General features: G+C 46.5%; 1 protein-coding gene across 1 annotated transcript in view; it reads right to left on the bottom strand.

Moving 5' to 3' along the window:
• Window positions 1-24,243, bottom strand: part of TBC1D9 (TBC1 domain family member 9) — a 144,354-nt gene extending 120,111 nt beyond the window's left edge. The window contains exon 1 of the mRNA XM_075543761.1: window positions 23,234-24,243. Within this exon, the coding sequence (XP_075399876.1) occupies window positions 23,234-23,363 (130 nt within the window). The 5' untranslated portion in view covers window positions 23,364-24,243. The remainder of the gene's footprint in view (window positions 1-23,233) is intronic.
• Between the last annotated feature and the right edge of the window lie 256 nt (window positions 24,244-24,499).

The following is a 24,499-nucleotide window of genomic DNA, read 5'->3' as shown; positions in this document are numbered from 1 at the left end:
CATATGCTTCTATGGTGCAGTCGACCTGGGCGTGCTTGTCTGGGTGCAAATGAACAGAGTGGGCACCCAGCGTGAGTGGCTAATGGGCAGATGGGGTCACAGGGCTTCCCAGCTGTTGGCCTTTTACTCGTGGGGGACTTTTGAAGCACATGAATGCATTACTTATTCAAACTGAAAGCATGAAAAGTTTCTTCTGGGCCATGTCAACGCAGAGGTCCTTGGGGTGAAAATAACTCATTGGCTCAAGAATTATGGGGTGAGGAGGGCTGGAGGGGGTGTTGCTATAGAGCTCTCCAACTCTGCCCCCAGAGGGTCCCCACCACTTGAAATGATCCTGATGATGCGTAAGGACGCTCGAGGGAGTGGCAGTCTCCTTCCCTGTATCATTTTTCCAAAGAAGAGCCTTAAAGGTTAAAGAAAGGAAATCCAACCAAATCTCCTAGCACTAACTTATTTTTTTTAATGACATTGGGAAGTGACCTGCACCCACAGAACCAAGTATACACGTCTGAGGCAGACAGCTCGCTGACAGAGATTAGACCATGACATGTGCACCAACAGCAAGACTATAAAACCAACAAAGGTCAAACTTAGCTACATTCACGAATTCAGGGGGCTGGGTTGAAAACTAAATGACCATGTTCTCCGTCCTTGAAGAGCCAGCCTCGGAGACCTTCATGATCGGTCCTCCTCTGTCCCATCCGGTCACAAGGAGTGAGAATTGACTCGACGGACTATTGGAACGAGTGCCTGGCCCACTTCTCTCCAATTCTGCACGTGCTGACTCTGCCACCGTGTTTCTCGACTCAGATTCAAGAGACCGGCGTTTAGTAGGTTTCGTGTTAAACATTAGACTTCTTCTGGAGATGCAGGCTGCTTCTGTCATTTTCTCAGTGACTCATGACAGCTGATCTGAAGCCCGCGCAGTGACAAAGCCACGCATGTCTTTTGGGTGGGGAAGATGGTTTTAAGTGTGCCACCATCAGCTGAAATGGAGCTGGTTCAAGGCATCTTGAAAGACAGGTCTTGGGATTTGTTCCCCAAGGGTCTCATCCTTGAAAACCTTAAGCGGCTGTTCTACTACACATACACACACACACATACACACACACACACCATAATTTTCTACAGATTGGACAGCAGCGAACAAGAAGTCAGTCACGTGGTGATTATTCTGACAACACAGATCATGGCTGTCCTAGGCTGTAAGTGATCGTCATCATTGGTATCACAGTGAAAATCAAAATGGCAACTTTAAAAATTACAGCGAGAGCTCACAGGAGTTCATGGGCCTTCATATGCACAACTCTGTCTTAGAAGAAGTACATTGTCCTTAGAGGCGACAATGCGGAGACTGGGTCTCACGTACTTTGGCTACGCTTTCCGGCGAGAAGAGTCAGGGGCAGGACATTATGCTGGGTCAAGTGGAGGGGCAGAGAAAAAGAGGAAGACTCTCAGCAAGAGAGACGGACACTGCGGCTGCGACCACGGGCTTGAGCAGAAGACAATCGTGAGACTGGTGCAAGATGGGGAGGCTGTGCGGGGGACTGCTGGGAGTGGGAACGCACTTGATAACTAACGCCTCACAAGAACAACAATAAGTGCAAACAGATTTGGTTTGCACAAGCCCTCTCTGCATCTTTCTCCACAGTGGTGGAGGTGCCACTGTCTGGCTCTCAAGTACCAGCTGATGGCCCAGGAGCAGGGTGCGGACTGGAGCATGCGTGACAGTCTAATCCAGATCTAGCACAAGTGACAGTTCTCCACAGAAAGCACCTACATTTCGATATGCCTTGGGGAGGGGGCTACCTCATGAAGCCTCCGCGAAAGCCAAGAGATGAATCGGAGCATTTTCTACATCTGTCACACTCATTGCTGAGTCAAGTAGCGCAAGCATAAGGATGATGTCATTCATCTCTGCAGCCTCAGCGCTTGACGTGTGATTAGCACCCCAAATCTGTTGGCAGGGTGAAGGAGTGAATAAATGCATGAGCAAGCGACGGACTGGCCAGTGAGCAAAAGAAAAAACAAAAAAAGCAAAAACCAAGCAGCCTGGTAGTTCTCTCTGAGAAGTCAGCTGGTGTCTCTGTGATCATTGCACATAGCCTCTTAGAGCCTTTTGGACGGAAAATATTTCTCTGCATAGATTGTGCTTTAAAGTTAGTCAGCGCACCACAAAAAATATAACAGGGTTTCCACGTGCTGCATTTGTTTTTAAACCATTTGCTAGTGCAGAACGGAGAGTCATTCTGATACCTGGCCTGATACAAAATCGAAAACAAGTGGATCCTACTGGGCAAAGGGACTAAAGAAAGCAGTGTGGCAAAGGCTTCCCTGCTGAATGCAGGGTGTGCCATGATGGTCAAGGTCACTGACTGCACATCTCTTTACTACCGCGTTTCCCTTCAGTCAGTCAGGTTGGCCATGATCTAATATAAGGTGAAGAGAAACCGACAGCGGTCTCAAACTCAGGCCATTTGTGAATTGCAGGAAGATAGTGGAAAACTAGTAAGTCACTGTGCCAAAACTTGCAAAGCCTTTAAGTTGGCCATTGTAGATGAGGTGGCGATCGGCTTCCGCTGATGAAACAATGTTACAAGTTAACAGGAGCACTGTGGGCCCCTCCTTGCATGGCGTTGTTCCCCTGGCTATGCTCTTCACCCCTGGGGCGGCCTATAGGTCACTCGGCCCTCATTCTCTACAGCTGTGGAGCTGCCACGAATCAGTTACCCTTTTGCAAGTCTGGTATTTCAGGTTTCCCAGAAATAGCACACTGGTACAGATAGGAACTGGAAACACACGGAATCCAGGGCAGATGATCCCTTTAGGACCAGTGCTGAGAGTGGCGATATCGGGAGGGTGGAGGGAGGATGGGTTGGAAAGGGGGAACCGACTACAAGGATCTACATGTGACCTCCTCCCTGGGGGACAGACAACAGAAAGGTGGGTGAAGGGAGACATCCAACAGGGAAAGATATGACAAAATAATAATTTATAAATTATCAAGGGCTCATGAGGGAAGGGGATCTGGGAGGGAGGGGAAAAATGAGGACCTGATGCCAGGGGCTTAAGTGGAGAGCAAATGTTTTGAGAATGATGAGGGCAATGAATGTACAGATGTGCTTTACACAATTGATGTATGGATGGATTGTGATAAGAGTTGTATGAGCCCCTAATAAAATGATTCAAAAAAAAAAAACAACCACTCCACTAGACTTCGGAAGGTGGGCTCGAGTCTAGTTGCAATGACAACGAGGCAGGGAAGAGGAGGCACCTCCAAGGGGTGCAAACCGTTCAGACCTGAGCTGCCCACCTAGAAGTTGGCGGTCCACCTCTGCCGTGAGGCACTTTAGATAAAAAAAAAAAAACCCTAGTCATTTACTTCCCAAACCCAGCCGTTGGAAAACCCTACAGGGTGCGGTTCCACAGGGACACACATGAGAAGTTCCCGGGAGTCACCATCGACTCCACAACAACTGCTTAGGGACAGATCAACCCAGCGAATTCTTATTTCACATATTATAGACCAGGGGTCCTCAAACTTTTTAAACAGAGACCAGTTCACTGTCCCTCAGATCTGTTGGAGGGCCAAACTATAGTTTTTAAAAAAAACTATGAACAAATTCCTATCTATGCACACTGCACAGATCTTATTTTGTAGTTAGAAAAAACAGCCTGTGTGACCACAAGCTGTCGAAGGGATCAGGTATCAAGCATCAAGGAACAAAAAAATCATATCATCGAAAATGTGGGTGAGAGCAGAGTAGAGACTCAAAGCCCAATGGTAGCCAACCGGACACCCCTTGCTGAGGGGTTGTGGGGAGGAGATGAACCAAGCAGGGTGCAGGGTAGCAATGATGAAACATATAACTTTCCTCTAGTTCTTAAATAACCCCCCCCCCCAACCCTCATGATCCCAATTCTACCTTGAAAATCTGGCTAGACCAGAGGAGGTACATTGGTACAGATAGCAACTGGAAACACAGGGAATCCAGGACAGATGACTCCTCCAGAACCAGTGATGAGAGTGGCGATGCCTGGAGGGTGGGAAGAATGTGGGGTAGAAAGGGGGAACTGATTACAAGAATCTACGTATAGCCTCCTCCCTGGGGGAGGGACAGAAGAGAAGAGGGCAGGGGAAGACGTCAGACAGTGTAATATATGACAAAATAATAATAATTTATGAATTATGTAGGGTTCACGAGGGAGGGCGGAGTGGGGAGGGAGGGGGAAAATGAGCAGCAGATATTAAGGGCTCAAGTAGAAGGCAAATGTTTTGAGAATGATGATGGCAACAAATGTACATATGTTCTTGACACAAAGGATGTATATATGGATTGTGATAAGAATTGTATGAGCCCCCAATAAAATGATTTTTTTAAATTTGCAAAAACACCCGGTGGGCTGGATAAATGTCCTCGGTGGACCACATGTGGTCCGCAGGCTGTAGTTTGAGGATGCCTGTTATAGACAGACACACGTTTGAGCAGATCACCGTTGTTTCGGTGAGTAAACTAATGCTAAAATTCTCTGATATCCTTAAAAGGATATCATATTCAATTACACATTCCAAGTCCAACTTGTCGATCCCAACAGCAAAGAACCTAATGCACGTGCTCAACACCTCTCCAAGCCCACTGCCACTGAGCCAATCATGATGTGCAGTGATGCTGTAGGACCAGGCAGAGCTGCCCTGGTGGACTGCAAAGATGGGAACTTTTCACGGGAGGAGAAAACCTCATCCTTCTCCCTTGAACTGGCTGGTGGGATCAAACAGCTGACCTTGTGGTCAGCAACCTGGGGCTCCTTTATGAAGATGCGTGTTGACTCACTGAGTCAACTCCGACTCAATGACCCTTTGTATAACTGCCTCTGAACTCCTTTCTGAACACACGAGGGAGAGGGTGATTTCGCTTCCAGATACCTTGCTCTACATTCCCCTTCTTCCTCTTGATTTCTAAAATAGAATTTTAAAAAGGTGATACCACAGAGTTTTCTCCCTTTGTTAAAACATCCACTCCAAAACTCCAAAACTCACTGCCACGAACTCAAGTCTGACTACGAATATCCCCATTGAGCAAGCACTTCACATAGAAGGAGAACGCTATTGCAGTTACTGTGACCTGTAATGTAGCCAAACACACTCTGGCAGTGTTTGCCAGGGCTTATTGCCTTCACCCACAGTAAGAAGTAAAAACTGGTACTCACTTCATCTCTTCCTGAAACCTCCAGAAGCTTCAAATCTTATTAAGTCCCGCTTTGACTCAAAGCACTGACAGGATTTTTCTGAAAGTCGGTCCTTGGTAAGACCTATAACCGGGGATGGGTTCACCAAGAGTATCTCTTCCCTGTGAGACTACTACAATTAACGCTGGTCTTAAGGCTGATGTCTCCCAAATTGGTAACACAGCCCAAGGGCACCTGGTTGTGCAAAAGTCCCACATTAAACTGTTGTGACCACGGCAGTAAAGCTCTTACTCTAAAACAGTGGTTCTCAACCTGTGGGTCGCCTAACCCCCAGGAAAACGCATCTTTCCGATGGTCTTAGGAACCCAGACCCGCTCCTCTGTCAGTCTCCAGACAGGTCCGCCCACATGCAGATATACTGATCTGGTAAGAAAGAAGCTATCTCAACCTTCACACACTGATGTTGGCTTTTCACCATTTACGCGTACTGTCACAAAATGTAGCAACGTAGTTTCCTGTTGTTATATTAACACTGTTACCCATGCTACACCATGCTCCAGGACAAATTTCATTAATGTGTAATTAGAAATAAGTATTTCACAATATATAATTACATATTGTTTTTTTGTGATTATTCACTATGCTTTCATGGGGTTCAACTTGTAACAATGAAAATACATCCTGCATATCAAATATATATATTATGATGAAAAACAGTAGCAAAATTAGAATTATGAAGTTGGGGTCACCGCAACACAAGGAACTGCATTTTATGGTTGGGGTCACCGCAACACAAGGAACTGAATTGAAGGGTCACGGCATTAGGAAGATTGAGAACCGCTGGTCTACAGGCTTTCAAAGATGTTACATCAACGCAAGAGGCATGTGATGCCACTGTCTACCTGAGACATCTATAAGAAGCAGATGTGTATCCGCCGATACAGATAGAGAGCTCTGCTAAAGAGCCAGATGCCACGTGTAGCACATATGAATGACGGGTACTCTCCCCCAAGATGAAGAAGGCTGTAGATAGAACTTCCAGACAACCATTGTCCATCTGGAATGGGCTCAGTTCTGACATTCTTCTAAACAAGTGGTCAAAAGGAACGGCCTGTCTTCAGGGGATGCAGGTCAAAGAGTGCCCGACGACATGGTGGTAAGGAGGAGTGAACTATAATGGAAACCACCAACCGCTCCATGGGAGAAAGAGGAGGCGTTAGGCTACTGTGACGAGTTACACTCTCAGAAACCCTTGGGAGCCGTGTCACCCAGCCCCGTGAGTCCCTGTCAACTAAAGGGAAATGAGTCTGACTTTCACTCTCTCCCCACACTTTTCCTGAGACCATGGGGGCCAGGGGCTCATTTAAATTTGTGACTGAAGTTCCAGAAATGTCTAGGGGTGAAGGGATAGGGCTATGGAGTGGGTGAGCTGGTGGACTGAAAGCGGAGCGCTGGGTTTACATCCCACAAGCTTGCGTACTTACTAGCTGCGCGACTTCAGGCTCGGTCGCCTTCTCTGCAGAACGAAAACTGCGATAAGGGAGGTGCTGTGACAGCAGATGGCACGCACACAACACAGTTAGGGGCTCTCTGTAAGTGCTCTACTTGTGTTATATATTATCGTTCATTATTATTAGGAAATCTGCCCAAATCCAGAAACTGTTCCTGACCACCCACATTATAGAGATGATTTCTAAAACCACCTGAGAGGCCAAAGGGTGAAACGTTTTGCAAGCTGGTGTTCGCCTTCTGGATTGAATCCCTGCTCTTCAATCGATGCACTGTCGTGCTAAAATCAGGAAACCATTCACAGCGGGCCTCAGCGCCACGGAATGAGCTCGCTAACACTGTGGTTCTGGACTGGGCAGCTAACCGCAGGGTCAGCGACTCTAATCCATCAGCTGCTCTGCGGAAGGAAACAGGAAGCTGGCTGCTCCCATACTGATCTGCAGTCTTGGAGACTCTGAGTTCAGTCTAGGGTCACTGTGAGTTGGACTTGACCTCATGACGGTTTGGCTTTGAGGGTTTCAGTGTATTCAAGGAGCCCAGCTGTTACTGTGTGTTGGGTCGTGAGTCATGGGCTGGCAGTTCAAGCCCACTAGTCATTCACAGGATGAAGACAAGGTTCCCGTACATATTTAGAGTCTTGGGAACCCTATCTAGGGCTGCTCTGTGCCAGAGTCAACTTGGTAACAGTGAGTTTGGGTTGATTCAGTGCATTCTGATATATTTTCATTTGCTCTTCCCCAATATCTTGAAAAACGTGTATCTTTTTCTCACCTTATATTTATATGAAAAGCTGAAGCTTATATATTTATGTATGTGTATAAATCCTTTCCTCTTTATATTACATCATAAAGTTGAAATGTTTTTTAACCACTCCATTGGATCTCCAGACTGATTTCAGTAAAAAACACTGCCACTTCAATGTTCCATCTTTTACTTCAGATAGGTAAGCGAAACTACCATCCAGCAGGAATAGAGGTGAGTGCCGTGGTGGAATGATGGGCTTTCTCATTCTCACTCCTTATTCTACAACTCTTCATAATAAAAGCCCCGACTTACTAAACTCTGGTGGGTTCCCCGTGCTGGTCTAAACACATGCCATGCATACATGTGCACAGTCCTGACACACAGCTACTACCTTTACTCCTGAGGACTCCCGATGCTGCAGCCGGAATTCAGAACGACTGGCTGATCCCAAGGAAAACGATGAGGCCTTGCACTCACATGATGCGCCCTAGTCCAGGAACCCTTGGGGAGCAGTTCTCGGTCACATCACGTTACTACAAGTTGGAGCTGACATCCTGGCAGTTATAACTTTGGGTACTTTTATCTCCACTGTAGATAGAGATATGGCAGAGAGCTTCAATTTGTCCAGATCACATCAGCTGGAAACATATGGTTGGTGGGGTTTGAAGTCAGTCCAAAGCTAGTCTGTATTTTTGAGCAGTTTGTGCATTGCACGAAGGCACCTGGATGAGAGGGACAAACAAAACTCACTGCCATCGAGTGGATGCCGACTCACAGCGACACCGACCCACAGAGAGAACTGCCCCCTGTGGGTTTCTGAGAGTCTAAGGAGAGTAGAAAGCCCCATCTGTCTTCCAAGGTGTGGCTGGTGGTTTTGAACTGCTGACCTTGTGGTTAGCAGCCCAACTCCTACCCACTATACCATCAGGGTTTCTCGTGGAGGAGGGGCCGGCGGTGTTAAAATTCGGCCCTGGCTCTGCCTAGGAACTTGTACCTTCTTCCCAGGAGCAGGGCTGGGAAGGATGCCCTTTTCTCACCGCACAGAATTCAGTGTTCTGTCTGTGGACATAGCTGGCTCATAAAGCCATGCTCTTACCCACAATTCTCTGACCTTAAGCACTAGATAGCTGTCCCTAACTTAAAATATGAGTAAACTTATGCATCATGTATAATACATACCAAGTTCTAAGTCATTAAAGGGAAGTGAGTTTTAGGACTCTTCAGCATAGCCCTTCAGCCTCTTTCGCTGACTTCCAGGACAGCCAGTCTTCATGGCCTCAGCAGAAACGTGCCCCGGGATTATTGAGAAAGAAAACCAAACACTTCCAGTGATCTTTGTGTAAATGCCACCCTGGTGAAATCCACGAGCACATTCTGCCTTAATCGCTAGCCAGACACCAATGACGAGGCCTTCAAAAGAACGGCAAGAACACTTTGGGGAAATCAGAATACCTTTCCTAATTAGGACATGGTTACTGTTTATTCACCCATGCTCTCGAAGTCCTAAATAAAACAGTGCTCTGCTTTCATCTCATTAAGGAGTTACTTAATTAACTGATATGAAATCTGCCCTTGGCCATGTAATGTCAGCCACACCAGTGAACACCAGTTTCACCACGACCAGTGAACACCGTTTCAGCAGGAATCATATCTTCGGAAGCTGATGTGTGCTACCAAGCCCCAGAATCCCCTCACAGCTACCAGGAGACCAGAGCGTCTGTGGAAAATGGGAGCGTTTGAATCAGGAAGACGCTGGGGCCCATTTCAAAGATGCCGGTGAGCAGCAGCCAATGAACACTTGGACATACAGCCAACAATCTACATTTCTATTTATAGTTACAGGCATCCCCGTGACACCACATAAAACCAGTCAGCACAACCACCACCTCTAGCTAGCTACCCACACCTGAGCGGTGGCCTCTCCCTTTAGCACCCTCACTTTCCCAGCCCTCATCGCTTCCAGCATCTCTGAGACAGTGGACTTGAGTATTCCTCTCTATTTACCACCTGCACTCTCAAAACACTGCCGCTTCTCAAGGCCTCATCGTCGGGAAAGAGGTACTAAATCCCATGTTAATATTAATACAGAATTGGAAACCAGCTGAGCAGTCAGCAATTAAAATAATATGGGTACATTCATTCAATGAAACACTATATAGCAATTAAAACACGGTTTACAAAATCCTGTACAACGTCTTACTCCATCTTCAGTTTTAAGAGAGTGCTACATACAGGGATAAACAGAGGATCAGAAGAAGGGCTACACAGCTGTCAGTGATTGCCTCTAGTGGCTGGTTTTCCATCATGAAAACATGTGAATCATTTTCTAACTTGATGGTTGTAAGTGGTGAATAAATGCCTTTCTGTCACAAAGTACCTGCAAGTTTAATCACAGTAGCGGCACATGAGGGGGAGTCAAAGAACTGCTATGAAATCATAGAAACTCCCGTTAAACCAACATTCCACAGCATGAAGCTTTTGTTTCTCAACAGATCCTCCATATAGGTCGATATATGTCCTTCCACCTTTCTAACCCTCCCCAGAAGGATTCTGAGCAGTTCAATTTGTACTTCACCAACATGACAGATTTGCCACCCACAAGGGATTCAACCAGTGTTCCTCTGAAATGTTCCTTGGGTTTGGGGAGCAATGAGATGTCTCACGGGAGATGAGGCCTGTGGGGTATACAGAGTGAGGTTTCCCACCAGAAGTCTCACAGTCTTTATGATTCTCAAAGAATGAGCAGGTGCGTTATCATGATGGAGGGGTGCGTGGGGGGCAAAAGTATTCTCAACACAATTTTCCTGGCCTTTCTCTCACACCAATTCGTATTTCAAATTTCATAAAAATTCTTTATCATTTGATTGCCATATGTCCTTCAAGAAACTGTCAACCCTTTGGGGCCCCCCAAAATAGTAAAAAAATTGCGACAATCTTCTGAGCAGATCCTGTCTGAAGCCACTATTTAGAATGGACTTTGGGGGGGGGGCGGGGGAGTCGGGGGTAAGGCACTTTCACAAGACTAAGACAAGTGTCCGACTGAGAGAACTTATCTGCAGTCATTCATTATATTGCAGAGACACATAGGTGCACATTTTGTTTGGAAGAAGGTTATGCATGTATGAACAAAGTCGCTTTTGGTAACGAAGTGAGGTACACTTTGGATTGTGAACCTCCAAGGTCAGCAGTTCAAAACCACCAGCCGCTCTGCAGGGCAAAGGTGTGACTTTGTATTCTCATGGAACGTTAATAGTCTCGGAAACCTACAGGGGCAGTTCTACGCTGTCCTATGGAGTCGTGTGAGCCGCCATCAACTCAACGGTGTTGAGTTTGGGTATTTATAAATTGGATCTCTATTAGCAATACTTTTTTGCTTCGACAGCTGTACATGCTATCAACAGAAAAGGGAACCATGCTTGCTACACAGGAGAATCAAAGAAAACCCTCAGTGAGATGGACTAACACGATAGCCACACCAATAGGGTCAAAGAAACAAACGATCTCAAAGATGGCGCGGGGCATGGCAAGGGTTCCCTCTGGGATCTGTAAGGCCGCCATGATCTATACTCGATGCGAGAACAAGCAATGCCACTATTAACAGCGGAAAAACAAAAAGACAGAATGAGGAGAGCACGCATTTCCAAATTTGGGCAAAGGACATTTCTTTGTTTAAAATGTTCTTAAAATGTTCAATGTCTTTAAAACCTGACCTTTGCAATATAAACTCTTCCCCTCATTACCTCCCTCCCACTCACCTTCGAAAATAAGTTAGTTGATTTTCAAATGCCAGGAATTATTAAACACGTAGGTACTAATCCCTTTTTTATTTAGCTGGAGTCAGGACCAGACTTGCCCAGAAAACAAAGAATTTTTTTTCAGAAATAATAACTTTTTCCAAAGAGATTGCTCCTTGTTCTCTACCTCCCCCATGGGTTTGGGGGCAGGGTGGGGTGGGGGAGTGGGGACTGGAAGGTGGGGCTGGCTTGATGCCAACGCTTCTCTGTAAGTTCAGCAAACAGTTCCACATTCCATAAAACAGTGTCGAGTTCTGGTTACGTGTCTCTACATGCTCATTTTCGTCAGCGTGCGCCTTCTGTTTTCTCCTTCGCTTCTCCTGGAATGCGAGCTTAACAGCACACGGAACTGCACGAAGCGTCTTTAACCTGGTACGTGATGCAGACACCTGGCACGCGAGTGCGATTTCAAAGCACGGAGGGACAGTCACTTGTCACACCTGGATTCGGAAAAGAGGAGTCATGGTAGTAGAGTGGGTGGCTCCTAACCACAGGCTGCTGGTGATAGAGCGCGGGCCGTGAGGAGGATGGCCAAACTGTGTTCGGTGACGCCTGGTTCTCTGGGAGGAGCTGACCTGACAGCACCTAACAACAGCACAGCCCTCCTGATGCAGGCACGGCCACACATTCCTGAAGAGCCATGCCTTCATTCCAGTCTATGAGTGTCCGGCTGAAGCAGGCCCAATGTGAGACTGTGCATCTTGCTTGCTCCTGCCTTCCAGCTGCGGGAGAAGACACAGCCTCACTCTGGTGCCCGCAGCTCCGGACGCACGATTGCTGTTTTAAGACAGGGCTCCCTTGGCCTTGGTGTCATCGTAAGATCATCTTTTTCTTTCCTTTTCCTTTCTCTCTATCGCTCTTCCCTTTTGAAGTTCACCCAAGTACAAATTCCAACTCTGCGTGTTGTTAGCCTGACTTTGTAAGCGCTTAATTTCTTACAGCTTATCAGTGGCAGAGGATCTAATCTCTAAGACTGAGGTGGAGAGTTTGGTGCAAAAAGATTTCAGCAAATGGTAGCTCCTCGGCTTTTATCCATTTGCTACCAGTTGGACGTCAACCCATGAAAGCCCTGTGTAAGGTCCTGAGTCATGGGACCAGTTAACAAATGTGGCTGCTAATTAAAAGGCGGGAGGGAAGTTTGAGTCTTCCCACAGGGACCTCAGAAGAAAGGGCTGGTGATCTACTTTATAAAAATCAGCCATTGACTGCAGTTGGAATCAGCCATTGAAACTGTATGAAATACAGTTGTGCCCATATGTGTGTACGTTGTGAAATTAATGGAAATGTGTAATAAAGGATTATATAGCGGCATTTTGAAGCTTTCCCTACGAAGATTAAAAGACCCACCACAAAAGTATCTTTCAGAAAGAATGTATTTTACATTATTCATTATCGTAATGGACATGTAAATCTAACAAAATGCCAAGGGAAGGATATGGTAAATTAATTCATGATTTCTTCTTTTTCTGCTTTAATTAGAGAGTTGACTCTGCTTCTGTTTTTATTAGACTGACTTTGGTTCCTGGGTTAACACAAAGATTTAACACGTTCAGTTGGACAAGTGAGATGCAAAGCGTTTTCCTCCTTAAAGAGCAGACCCAAACCAGAACTACAGCCAAGCTCACGGCCTCCAGGGGGTGCCAGGGGGTGCTGCCCCTGCGACGTGCTGAGACGGTCTCGCCTTACAGGCGTGGAGAGGCCCGCGTTTCTCCCGCACAGCAGAGGCCTCGCCTAACAGCACCACCGCCACACCACCAGAGTCTAGTCTGGCTAAACTGTGTGATTCATTTAAGAGATCCATTAAGACTTTTCTAACTTTTCCCTCGAGATCTGGATCTAAAATGCTCATTAGATGAAACTCTTTTCTACTGAACTCCAAGCATGTAATCGAGACATAAAAACTGCAGTCTATAGCAAGGTGTGGACCTTTTTGTGCACAGTGTAAACAGCGATCAAATCTTTCGTGTTCTGTTTGACCTCCACTACAGCAAGCCTTTGAATAATAGCACCGGGAAAGCTAGGCAGGTAGGGGTGAGAGGGCAGTGACGGCTGCGCTTCACAGGCCTCACCTCCTGGACCAGACAGCTCGCTGTCCACCTGCCTTGGTGCTGCGGGAGTCAAACGGAACATAGAAGTGTTGGTTCGTCTAATGACAGCTTCAAATCTAGATTTCCAGTGGAGAGTTAGAAAAAGGATCTGAATGGATTTCTTCAGGGAATCGCACAGTTTAGGAAACCCCGCAATCCAACACTCTTTTAGAAGATGGATAGATGGCAAAGCCGCCATTTGAAATAAACTAGAATCCAGTGGCAACCACTAAGCATGACCCGGCAGGAGGTCTATCTTTTGAGCTCTGTAAGCACTGGAGCATGTGCCTGATAGGAGCAACAACAACAAATGGCATGTGGGCTGAAGGCTTCTTCAAAGGTCTCTGGTTCAACTACTCCAGAGTGTTTCCAAGCCACAAACTTCTAACTGACCAATAACAGTCGTAAAGTTAGTATTTCAGCTCACTTGCATCCACAATCAATGCTCCTGGAAGCAGCAGTCAAGAGATCAAACAAAGACATTGCATTGGGTAAGTCTGCTGCACAAGACTGCTTGAAAATGTTGACAAGCAAGGGAGTGACTTTGACGATTAAGGTGCGCCGGACCCGAGCCAGGGTATCTTCAATCATCTCATATGCATGTGGGTGTTGGACATTGAACGAGGAAGACTGAAGACAGACAGACATACTTGAATTATGGCAATGTTGAATGAAGAATGTCGAAAATACCCAGGACTGCCGAACAAACAAACAAATCCACCTTGGAAGAAGTACAGCCGGAATGCTCCTTAGAGGCCAGGATGGGGAGTCCTGGTCCCACTTACTCTGGAGATGTTGTCAGGAGAGAGCAGTCCTTGGACATCATGCTTGGTAAAGCACATGGGCAAAGCAAAAACAAGAGGAAGGCTTTGCACAGGCTGGGTTGACAAGGATCCGGCAGCGCTTCCTTCGGTTATACATGGAGTCACCATGAGTCAGAACCGACTTCCTAACCATCACACGCAGGAAGCTAAAAGGAGGGCTTTCCCTTGTTTTGTTTTCTGCTTCAAGCTTCTCCCCTTGGTGGACTCACTTTGTCACTGCCAGTTTTCACGCCATGATTCTGACTCCTAGTGACCCCATGGGACAGAGTAAAATGACCCCAGACTTTCCAAGGCTGAAAATCTTTATGGGTGCTGAGTGTCCCCTGTTTGTCCCAGAGCAGTTGGTAGGTCCAAAGGAGCACTTAACTACCTGGGGATCCTGCAGCTGCCAAAGACAGCTATTATTCATGGAGAAAGAGAAAGAGAGAGGGAGAGGGAGAGGGAGAGGGAGAGAGAGAGAGAGAGAGAGACTACTGACAGAGCTTTCCGAATGTGTCCGTCAGGAAGGAAAGGGAGATGAGTTGAAGGATGCTGAGTGAGGTGTGATGAATTACTCTAATGTGGCCATTTTCGCTGTGGTTCTTGTGACTCAACAATGACGGAAGAGGACTATGTAAACAAGGTGTTTGTGTCCCACTGAAAGGGTTGGGCAGCTTGCTGGCGATGCAGAAAGATCACATGGAACCCCTGCAAGAGTGGGAGCATGCAAGCCCAGTGTGTGGAACTTCAAAGAAGGGCTAGGTCTGGTTTTCTAGTCAGACTTACCGGGAGCAGAGTGGAGGCGATCTCACAACAAGCTGAAGCCGAGTACATCCTTTGGGCCCATGCTGAGAACCTCCTAGACCCACACGAGGGAGAAGGGCAGTAGTAACATTGGAGACAGCAAAAAGCTGTGACAGAGGAACACCTGTGCCTGACTAGAGTAGCAGGAGGCAGGGTGGTGGGCTTCCTGACCCAAGGTATTAGCTGTCTCTAGTTAGTCTGCTGGCTCATGCAGTGAGAAAGCCCAATGCCTTCAGGCAGGAGGCAGAGTGGGGTGTCTGCATACCCTTATTGGTGAAACTAAAGAGCTTTGTAACACTTGTTTGAGAAGAGTACAGGCTGAGGGCCAAATGGGTGAAGAGTCCAGAGAGAAGCTATCCTGACTGAAGAACTGTATCCTGGCTGGTTCCTCGCCCTGGATTGTAACCTGCTGTGTTCAGAATAAACCCTAGAAACGCAAGCACAGATGGTGAGTTCTGTGCAGCTATTGAAAAACAAAAATCATTCAACCCAGCAGAGGCGCCAAGTGCAGACGGTTTTGGGTGGAACTGGTAAAAAGTAGAGGAAGGACAGCTGGATTCGGAAGTGGTTTAAAAAAATTGGAAGAGGAGGCTTGTGTGACCTCTACCTCATAGGAATTAACCTTGGGCTAATGTTGATCTCAATTCTCTCTCCCACCTCTTGTGACGTTAGATGAAGGGCAATTCTGACATGCCCTTTTTACACTGACCAAAAATGACCTTCTCACAAAAGCCTGAATATTTGACTTAAATTTGTTAAATTGCCTAAATGCCTGACATCAGACCCCCCTTTGCTTTACCAGCATCCTTTAAACCCTGTCGTGTCCTTGTGAACCATGCGGCTCTCCCGTGACTCATGCCTTGTCATCAATAAGTTAGACACAGTTGTCTCCTAACGCTTGCATTTGGTCCTGCGCAAGGAGAGTCTCATAAGATGGCATGATCCATAAATGGTCCTTTATGATTTCTGCATTTTACACAGCAGCTCATAAAATCCTTACAAGGGCGTGAAAAGGTTAATAAGACATTTTTTCATCAGGAAATGAAGCTCTGGAAAGATGAGGAGTTTCTCCAATCATAAGTGGGGTGGGGGGTTGAATTCAGGTGTCTATCTACTATGAAATGACCTGGGAATAGTAAAGCCCCGTGAGGGAGGTCATGCACTCCAAACCAACATCACAGAAATCCCAGAAAAAGCCACCATCACGGTTTTCCCGTTTCACCCATGGAATAACTTGGTACTCTTTGAGATTTCATCCTCCAAAATTCAGAACACGACTATCCTGAGGAAAAAAAAAATTGTTAATGAAGGCCAAGACTTGCAGCCTTCAGTGTGGATTACAACTCAATGTCAAGAAGACCCAAATCCTCATCAATGGACCGATAGATAAATGGCGGAAAGACTGAAGTTATCAAAGATTTGGTCTTGCTTAGCTCCATAATCAGTGCTCATGGAGGCAGCCGCCAAGACGTGAAAAGATTCATTGCATTAGACAAAGTAGCTGCATGAGACCTCTTTGGAGAACTGAAAAGCAGGGATGTTACTGTGTTTACCACGGTGCACCTGAGCCAAGCCATGGCATTTTCCATCATCTCGCATGCACGTGACAGTTGGACGTTGATAAAGAAGAGTACAGAAGAATCAGAGCATTTGAACTGTGCTGCGGGACAACAGTATCTGTCTTGGAAGAGTATGGCCAACGTGCTCCTTAAAGGAGGAGAGTAAGGCTTCTTTTTCCATACTTTGGACATGGAATTAGGAGACCAGTCCCTGGAGAAGGGCATCAAGCTTGGTAACGAGGTGAAGCAGCCAAAAAGAGGAAGGCTCTCAATGAGAGAGATTGACACATGGCTGCAACAGTGGCTCAGACATCGGAACGATGGTGAGGACGGCACAGGAGCGGGTGTGCTTTGTTCTGGGGGGACAGGGTCTCCATGGGACCTGACAATATCAACGGTTCCCAACAGGGTACACCTCAGTGGTGCAGTGGCAGGATTCTTATCTTTCATGCTGGGCAATTCCCGGCCAGTGCAGCAGCTCACGCCTCACTACCACCCTGTCAGGGGAGCCTTGGGTTTCAGAGGAGCTTCTAGACTAAGATGGGCTAGAAAAGAAAGGCTTGGAAATCGACTTCTGAAAATCAGCCACTGAAAACCCTATGCGTTACCCCGGCGGAATCCATAACGGATTATGGGAATAGCCAGCAACCAGTGTTCCCCCCACTGGACATGGATAGAGCATGTACGAATCAGGCAGGCTTGATAAGGACTGAGGAGTTCCAAATTCCTGATGCGTACACAGTGACTACAAAACAGACGTTGTATGTACTGGCCTGGGAAGCACACCCAATTGACATCTTGACCCCCTCATAAACTGAGGCCCTTCTGTACAAGCTGACCGCATCAGGGATAAATGCCGTGACCCCGAGAACAAGACGTCTGCCTCGATTGAACAAGTGAACTGTTCGATTGTATGGTATGTGGATTGGGTCCAATAAAACTGTTGAAAAAAAGAAACTGAACTGAAACAACAAAAAGGACAAGAAGGCCACCTCAACCCCTGAGATTTCTGAAAGGAAATGGGAATTCTTTTTCTCCAGCCTAGTGTCTGTGTCCAGTTTACAAACACGCTCAAAGAAGACCGGAGTTCTCAGAGGCAACGCAAACTGTATGCATCTTCTCTTCCTGCTTCTTTGTAGAATAAGGCGACTTTCCCAGACAAATTGGTGTGGATGACTAAATGACTCTGTGGACAACATTCCCCTGAGTCTGAGAGTCATGCGCGGAGAGTCGGAAAGCCATGGAAAACTTGCTTCTGTCTAATCATGCTCTTCTTCAAGCAGTGCTTGCTCATATGTAAATGTTACAAGTCAATCCTGTATACAGGTATAGACTATGTGCCCAACCCAACATTCCAAAAGTCATGAGTGTTGACACCAAACTCCAGTAGATGCACAATAGACTGGAATGGCTCTTACATATAAATAAATCTACAAAGAAAAACAATAACTGGCAAGGACAACTGGAAACAATTTAGCTAATGCTACCAATTAACAAGATATAAGTATTTGCCCTAAACCCAAACACCTGTCAAACAATAAGACTACTCACCTTTATAACCATCTTGTCAAGGGTAATATATCAATACAAAATCAACTAGGTCCCCACTTATTAGAAATGTGATCTGTGAGAAGTCATTAAATATCTCTAAAATATTAGTTTCCTCTTCTATAAAATGGGGATAATGGAAACAACAAATCTTTCAATGGAATGGGCAGAAGTATTCAGTCGTCGAATTTTGGTCTCCCACCACGTGGGGGATTTGGCATCCAATCTCAGACAATGCATCTCCACGAAAGAAAGAAATCAGAAGACAATGGAACCATCTTAAAGAAATTATCTGCCAAACACTCAAAAGCAAGATAACCTGGAAGACCGAAAACAAGGTAAAGACATTTTTTGGGCACACAAAACTGAAAAATTATGCCACCATCATGTTCTCGCTGAAGGATACAGACTAAAAGATGTTTTTCAGGCATCAGGAAAAATTATTCCAGATGAAAAATCAGAGAAGAAACAAGGAAGGTGACAAAAGCAGTAAATATGCCTTGAATAGACTTTTACAAAGAAGGTGGTAAATTATATGTTCTTGGGTTGAAAACACATAGGAATTAAAATATGTTACAACAGTAGTATGTCAGTTGAGGGTGGAAGGACACAAAGTGAAGGTTTCCCAGGGTGCTTGTATTATCTCAAAAAAAGAATCCAAAGTACTAATAAAATGTTGAAAATTAAAAATAATACTTAACAATAGACTTTTATGATTCAACAGTGAATGTTTACTCTATAAGGTAAACATTAAAATGAACAGTAAAATGAATTTAAAACTCTGAGTGGAGGGTGTGAAGAATCTAATCATATATAGGTATATATATATGTATTATGCATATATACATAATGATTAATAATATATGTATATTAGTCCCCACCTCCCATCTAAAGGCAAGGAAGGGAAATAAAAAGAACATAGGGCAGGTACAAAAAATATAATTAAGAGGCAAAGATTTTTCAGATTAAACTAAGTAGGAGGATCAACAGCCTATAGTTTATAAAGGCCAATTCAAATATAGGGATACAGAAAGGATAGAAGTGAAAGTAGGAGAAAAGGCCCACCAGACAAAAGCTAGCCAAAATAACTATGATGTAATTCTAGTAATATGAAGCAAAGTAGACTCTATAGCAAAAAAGCACATCTGAGATTCAGAAAACCACTGAATGATGACAAAAGCTTCAATTCACCAGTATTATATAATTAATTATATATGTATACGCACCTAATGATGTAGCCTCAAAACCTATAAACCAAAGTTAGAAGCTACACGGAGAAATGGTGAACACTACAACAGAGGAAGAACTGAGTGTAACCGGCACTGAGAGGAGATGACAAAATACTTAGGGGTACCCATCTACAGGAGGGGCTTTACAAAGTTCACAGAGAATAAAATTAAAAGGTCATTTTACCACAGATTTTGAAGACCCTTCAGATAGATAGATAGATAGATAGATAGATAGATAGATAGATAGATAGATAGATAGATAGATAATGGACAATATGAACAGTATTCAGTACCTGTAATGCATATATTCTTTTCAAGCACAATATGTGGCATTTATAAAAAAATTGACCACTGACAGAGCATAAAGCAAGTCAATAAATTTTAAAACATGAAAATCCTACAAAATATCATTTCTGATTGCAGTAAAATGAACTCAAATGTTTTGGCAGAAACTCTAGGTCAAAGAAAAACATCAGAGTGAAAAGTAGAAAATATTCTGAACCAAATCCCCACCAACAGCCCACATATTAACATCACTCAGCTGACACATGAGCCCATGTCATGCACAGAGAGGGAAATGCGGAGTCCTCAAATTCATTTTAAAAAATGGGCTAAATATCCATAAACCAAGTACTGTTTCCAAGATTTGGGAAAAAAACAATCAATTTGTGCCAAAAGAAAATACAAAAAGAGCAAAGATTAATGAAATAGGCAAGATATAGACAACAGAAAGGGAAGTCACCAGTGGGTGTTGCTGGGGCATTGGTACGATTCTATTGGTCATAGAAAATTTGTTCAGTGCAAGGTGTTGTCTTTGTGATAAGTCAGTGCTCTGAATTTTTGCTTTGTGCCCTTCCCGGGCACACGTAAAGTCTCGGTTGAAAGAGTCTGACACATCCACCGTAGAAGACTTCATTGCATTGATGCCCATGTGTACTGGTATCATCATGCCTGAAATCAGAAACAGTATATATATACACACGCACACACACGTAAGGGTATTTTATATAGCTTCCTGCCGTTTTGTCTAGCTATATAAACTACCGACTATTAACATTTCACCAGCAGCATGGTGAAACAGTACTCCTAGTCAGTCCACAATGGGTGGGTTACTGAGTGGACGATGATGCACTGGTCCAGATCATGCACATTATACAAAGTTCTAAGATCTTCCAGGCAATTAATTTCCACTAAGGGATACTCCATGCTTGCTCTTGTCTCCTCTGTTCCCAAGCCATTTTCCTTTAACTCTCAGTTGAAGGATTCTTTCCTCAGTCTTGACTTGCTCCCACCCTTAATCCTAGCCAGTGCTAATACAGTACCAGGTTCCTCTCTTTATGGTACTGTGCTAGCTATTACACTTGCCTGCTTCCCAGATCAAGTCTCCATGGGGGGCTGACCCATGCAGACTACACCAGCAGGACTCCCTGGGAAACTGGTCTCTGGGTGCCCCAGCTGGGAGACTGGAGCGCTCAGGTCTTGTGAAACCTACTCCTCAGTCTACATTTCCAAATGTAGCTGCTTCCCTCCAGGCCAGAGCTCTTTCTCCAAGGCTCCTGCCCCCATGGACTCCAGTAACCTCAGTCCTGCCCCTTGGTGTCCTGAGCCACTGCTACCCTGCGACCTGCCCCACTGTCTCTGCAACGTTCTGGTAATCCTGCCTTTCAAGGCCCTTCATTTGATCTAGGTTGGATTCTGTTTTCAGCTGGGATCCTGTGGAGTGGCAATTTTGCATTTATTATTTTGTTGGTGATGATTTCATCAGCATCTCTCTCCTGCCATCAGGCTGTAAACGTGATGGCCCTAAAAGCTAAGCAAGTAAATATTGGTTAATGATTGAATGAGTCAATGAGTGAACTTACATTAGAATTTAGAATATCGTCGGTACTCGTGTATAAACCCATTTTCCCAGAACATTTCTAATGCAGTTTTGGGGTTAAAAATTAGGTGCCATAGCTGATATTTGGGTTGGCTTATATTTGCGTATATACGGTCTATGGTGGGGGAAACTGTTAACAAGCTTGGCGGCTAGCCAGAAGGTTGGAGGTTCAAGTCCATCCAGAAGCATCTCTGAAGAAAAGCTTAGCAATCTACTTTCACCGAATAAGCCATCGAAAACCCCATGTCACACAAGCCTGGGGTCACTCTGGGTTAGAAGTTGCTCATGGATGGCTGAGCCTTTTTTAATTCGTAGCACAAAGACTTCTGCAAATGTTCCTGCTACATTTGATGTGGCGCCAGTCTAGCCCAGTAAACACTCTACTTCTGCTGATTGAAAACAACCTCTGTTAGTAAAACTATTTCTACTCATGGCAGTGATTTCAATTACTGCATGAGTAACTGTCAAGATTTCTCAGTTAGAAAGATACCTGTATGGCCCTGCAGTAAGTCAGTAACAACGTGATTCCAAGTGGAATATGGCCATTTGGCGCTCCCGAAGAGTCAGTTAGAAACATAACAAAACTCTTACATTGATAAGGAAGGTTCTGAAATTCTCAGAAACCAGTGATCTGGGAAAATAAATAGTATTACATTAAGTGGGTGGGTTAACTCTAAGCCAGAAATGTTCTTTGTTGACTGCTACAATAAATTATCTTCTTAACCTCATAGTCCTGGGCTTAAAGAAGATCATTTGGACCCTAAAATTAGCCATGCAAATTACATATTAATATATATTCTTAGATCTCTCCTATGAAATGAACTATAAAGTCCTGGTTTCAGGCCACTGACCAGAATTTCCAGACATCATATTCCTTTCTCCTTTGTGACTGGAAGGTGTAGAAAGTTGCTTGCTACGAACATCTGGAGCACGAGAAAGCCCTGTCAAGTACACACCCGTGTGCAATGTACCACCTGACACCAGGCCTTCAATCTCGAGAAACTGAGCTTTTACATTGTAATCACACAATGAGCTACATTTTCCATTATGAAGGATTCTTTATTTGACAGGAGGGCATTTTGAACAATTTCCCTAGCATGCCAAATTTTAGTGGGGGGAAGCATCTGGAACTCTGAAGAGGTCAAACTTCACCTCTTTTCTAAAAGCTCTGCTAAGTTTTTCATGGTGAGAAGTACTCCAGTTCTGGACTGTCTAACGGAGAGAGGGGCAGGTCCAATTTCTCTAGTATGCTAGGAGTATGAGATTATTTGTAACTTTCCACCACACGGACAATTAAGTTGATAAAACGAAGCCACACTGCATGGGGCAGAGTTTTGTCTGTCCATCATTCTGAAGGATATGATACTGCTTTGGTGACAGTCGTAAGGTTAATAATACCTTGGGGTAGGGGGTGGGGTGGTGGGGATGGAATTAAGAGAGTTTAAATGCAGTTTAATCCTTTCTTGCAAGCAGAGCCAGATAACTGGCTTTGTTTTCGGTGCAACAGAAGAATTCCTGCTACATTATTCATTCCCTTCCGTCATAACTAATGTTGGAAATGACCACACCAGCTCCTTACAGATTGCTTCCGTGGAAACAAAAGAGTACTTTATACCTCATCCTGCTATTTCCAATAAGGACGACGAAGCAAAGGCTAACCTCCTACCTCTTACTGGAATAGAAAGAGATCACACACACACACACACACACACACACACAAATCACGCACTGGGGCCCAAGGGTGGGCAGGCAATTAGGTACTGCATCACTGCATCTAATGCATGAAGGTTAATACTCTCCCTACCCTAGCTCACTCATCTCCATTCTCACCAACAACACCCACTTACTAGTACTAGAGGGCACAACACCGACAGGGTCAGGTAAAAAGCATTCCCTCTAGCCAGAAAAATCTCCACTCCCGATGCCCAGCACACGCCAAGGCGGGGCCCCTGGGTGCTCAGCCCCAGGAGAACGGGCGGCGCCTCGTGGGGGGGGGGGGGGAGGACCGCAACCCCAGGCCCTCGGGCGGCGCCTTTGCGTCGGGGAGGGGGCGCCCACAGCAGGGTCCACCGGGGTAGGGGGGTCCTTACCCGCCAGTCCGCCGCCGCCGCCCCCATCGCCCGCGTGCCCCTTCCTCCGCTGCAGGATGAAGTAGGGGTTGGCTCTCTCTGTGATCCACAGCGCGTTGGCCAGCAGCACCTCCTCGGGGTTCACCCACATGGTCCCAGCCTCGGCGGGCCGACGCACAATGGGGCCGCAGGTCGGATCGGGCGCACACGGGCGCGCCCCGGCGCGCACTCCCGGGCACACGCGCGCCCGCCCGCTACTTCACCAGGGGGCGGCCCTCGGCCGCCAGGCCGCAACAAAGCCCCAGCGGGCGGCCAGGGAGGACGGCGCGAGCCCGGCCTGCAGCGAGCAGCATCCTCCCCGCGGAGTCGGCGCTCCGCCGCGGGCGCACCCGCCCAGGCCGCCGCCTGCCGCGCCGCGTCTCCGGTCCCACGGCGGCGGCAAGGCGAGCCGGAGGGTGGGGATGGGGTGAGGGGTGGTGGAGGAAGTGTGGGCTCAGTCCGGGGATCCGGATCCGCGGCGGCTGGCGAGGCTCTGGGCCCGGACGGGCTGGGGCGCTGCTGGGGCCGCCGCGCGGGCCAGCGAGCAGTGGCCTCCTAGGTCTGGGCGGGCTCGGGGCTCGGCGCACCTTTGGATCCACGTCCCCGCCTCTTGGTCCCGCGGCGAGGCGCCGCTCCCGGCCGGGCGGACGCTCCGGACGCAGCGAGTGAAGGACGACAGCTCAGCTCCCCGGGAGCCAGCCTGGGTGGCACCAGCTTCCCGGGACGCGGGTCCCCCTCGGGTTCTGTGCGCCGAACCGGGCTGCTTTGGGCGGACCGCGGGAGCGTGCGCTAGGCACCGGGCCCACCGCCCGCCCCAGCAGCGAGGACGCGGCCAGCCTGCGTGGGTGTGTGTATGCTGTGTAAGTGTGCGCCCTGTGTGTGTTTAAGGTGGACGCTCGGAACGATAACTCCTCCCCCTCTTCCTTGGAAACCTGAGTTTCAGGGCTCCGGACCTGCAGCTGCGCTCGACCAATGGATGCCTGTGTTTTTGTTTCCTGCATCCTTTGAGCAGGTCACGCGCTTGAACTTGTCACCGTCTGTGGCCCCTCCCCCTTGCCATTCCATAGTAATTAAAGTGGCCTAGCTAAGTGCATTACATCATTTCTTTCCTTGACCTGTAGAGCAAGCGCAAGAGCGAAGTTGGAAGCTGCCCAAAAGCTTAGATCAACTAATTCACACCGCAGCTGTTCACATGTCAGGTACCTGGAGCATCAAGAACCAGGCATGACAGAATTCAGGGATTTGTCC

The sequence above is a fragment of the Tenrec ecaudatus genome, chromosome 3 (genome assembly GCF_050624435.1).
Source record: "Tenrec ecaudatus isolate mTenEca1 chromosome 3, mTenEca1.hap1, whole genome shotgun sequence".
Taxonomy (NCBI): Eukaryota; Metazoa; Chordata; class Mammalia; order Afrosoricida; family Tenrecidae; genus Tenrec; species Tenrec ecaudatus.
This window is presented reverse-complemented; position numbering and strand designations above follow the sequence as displayed.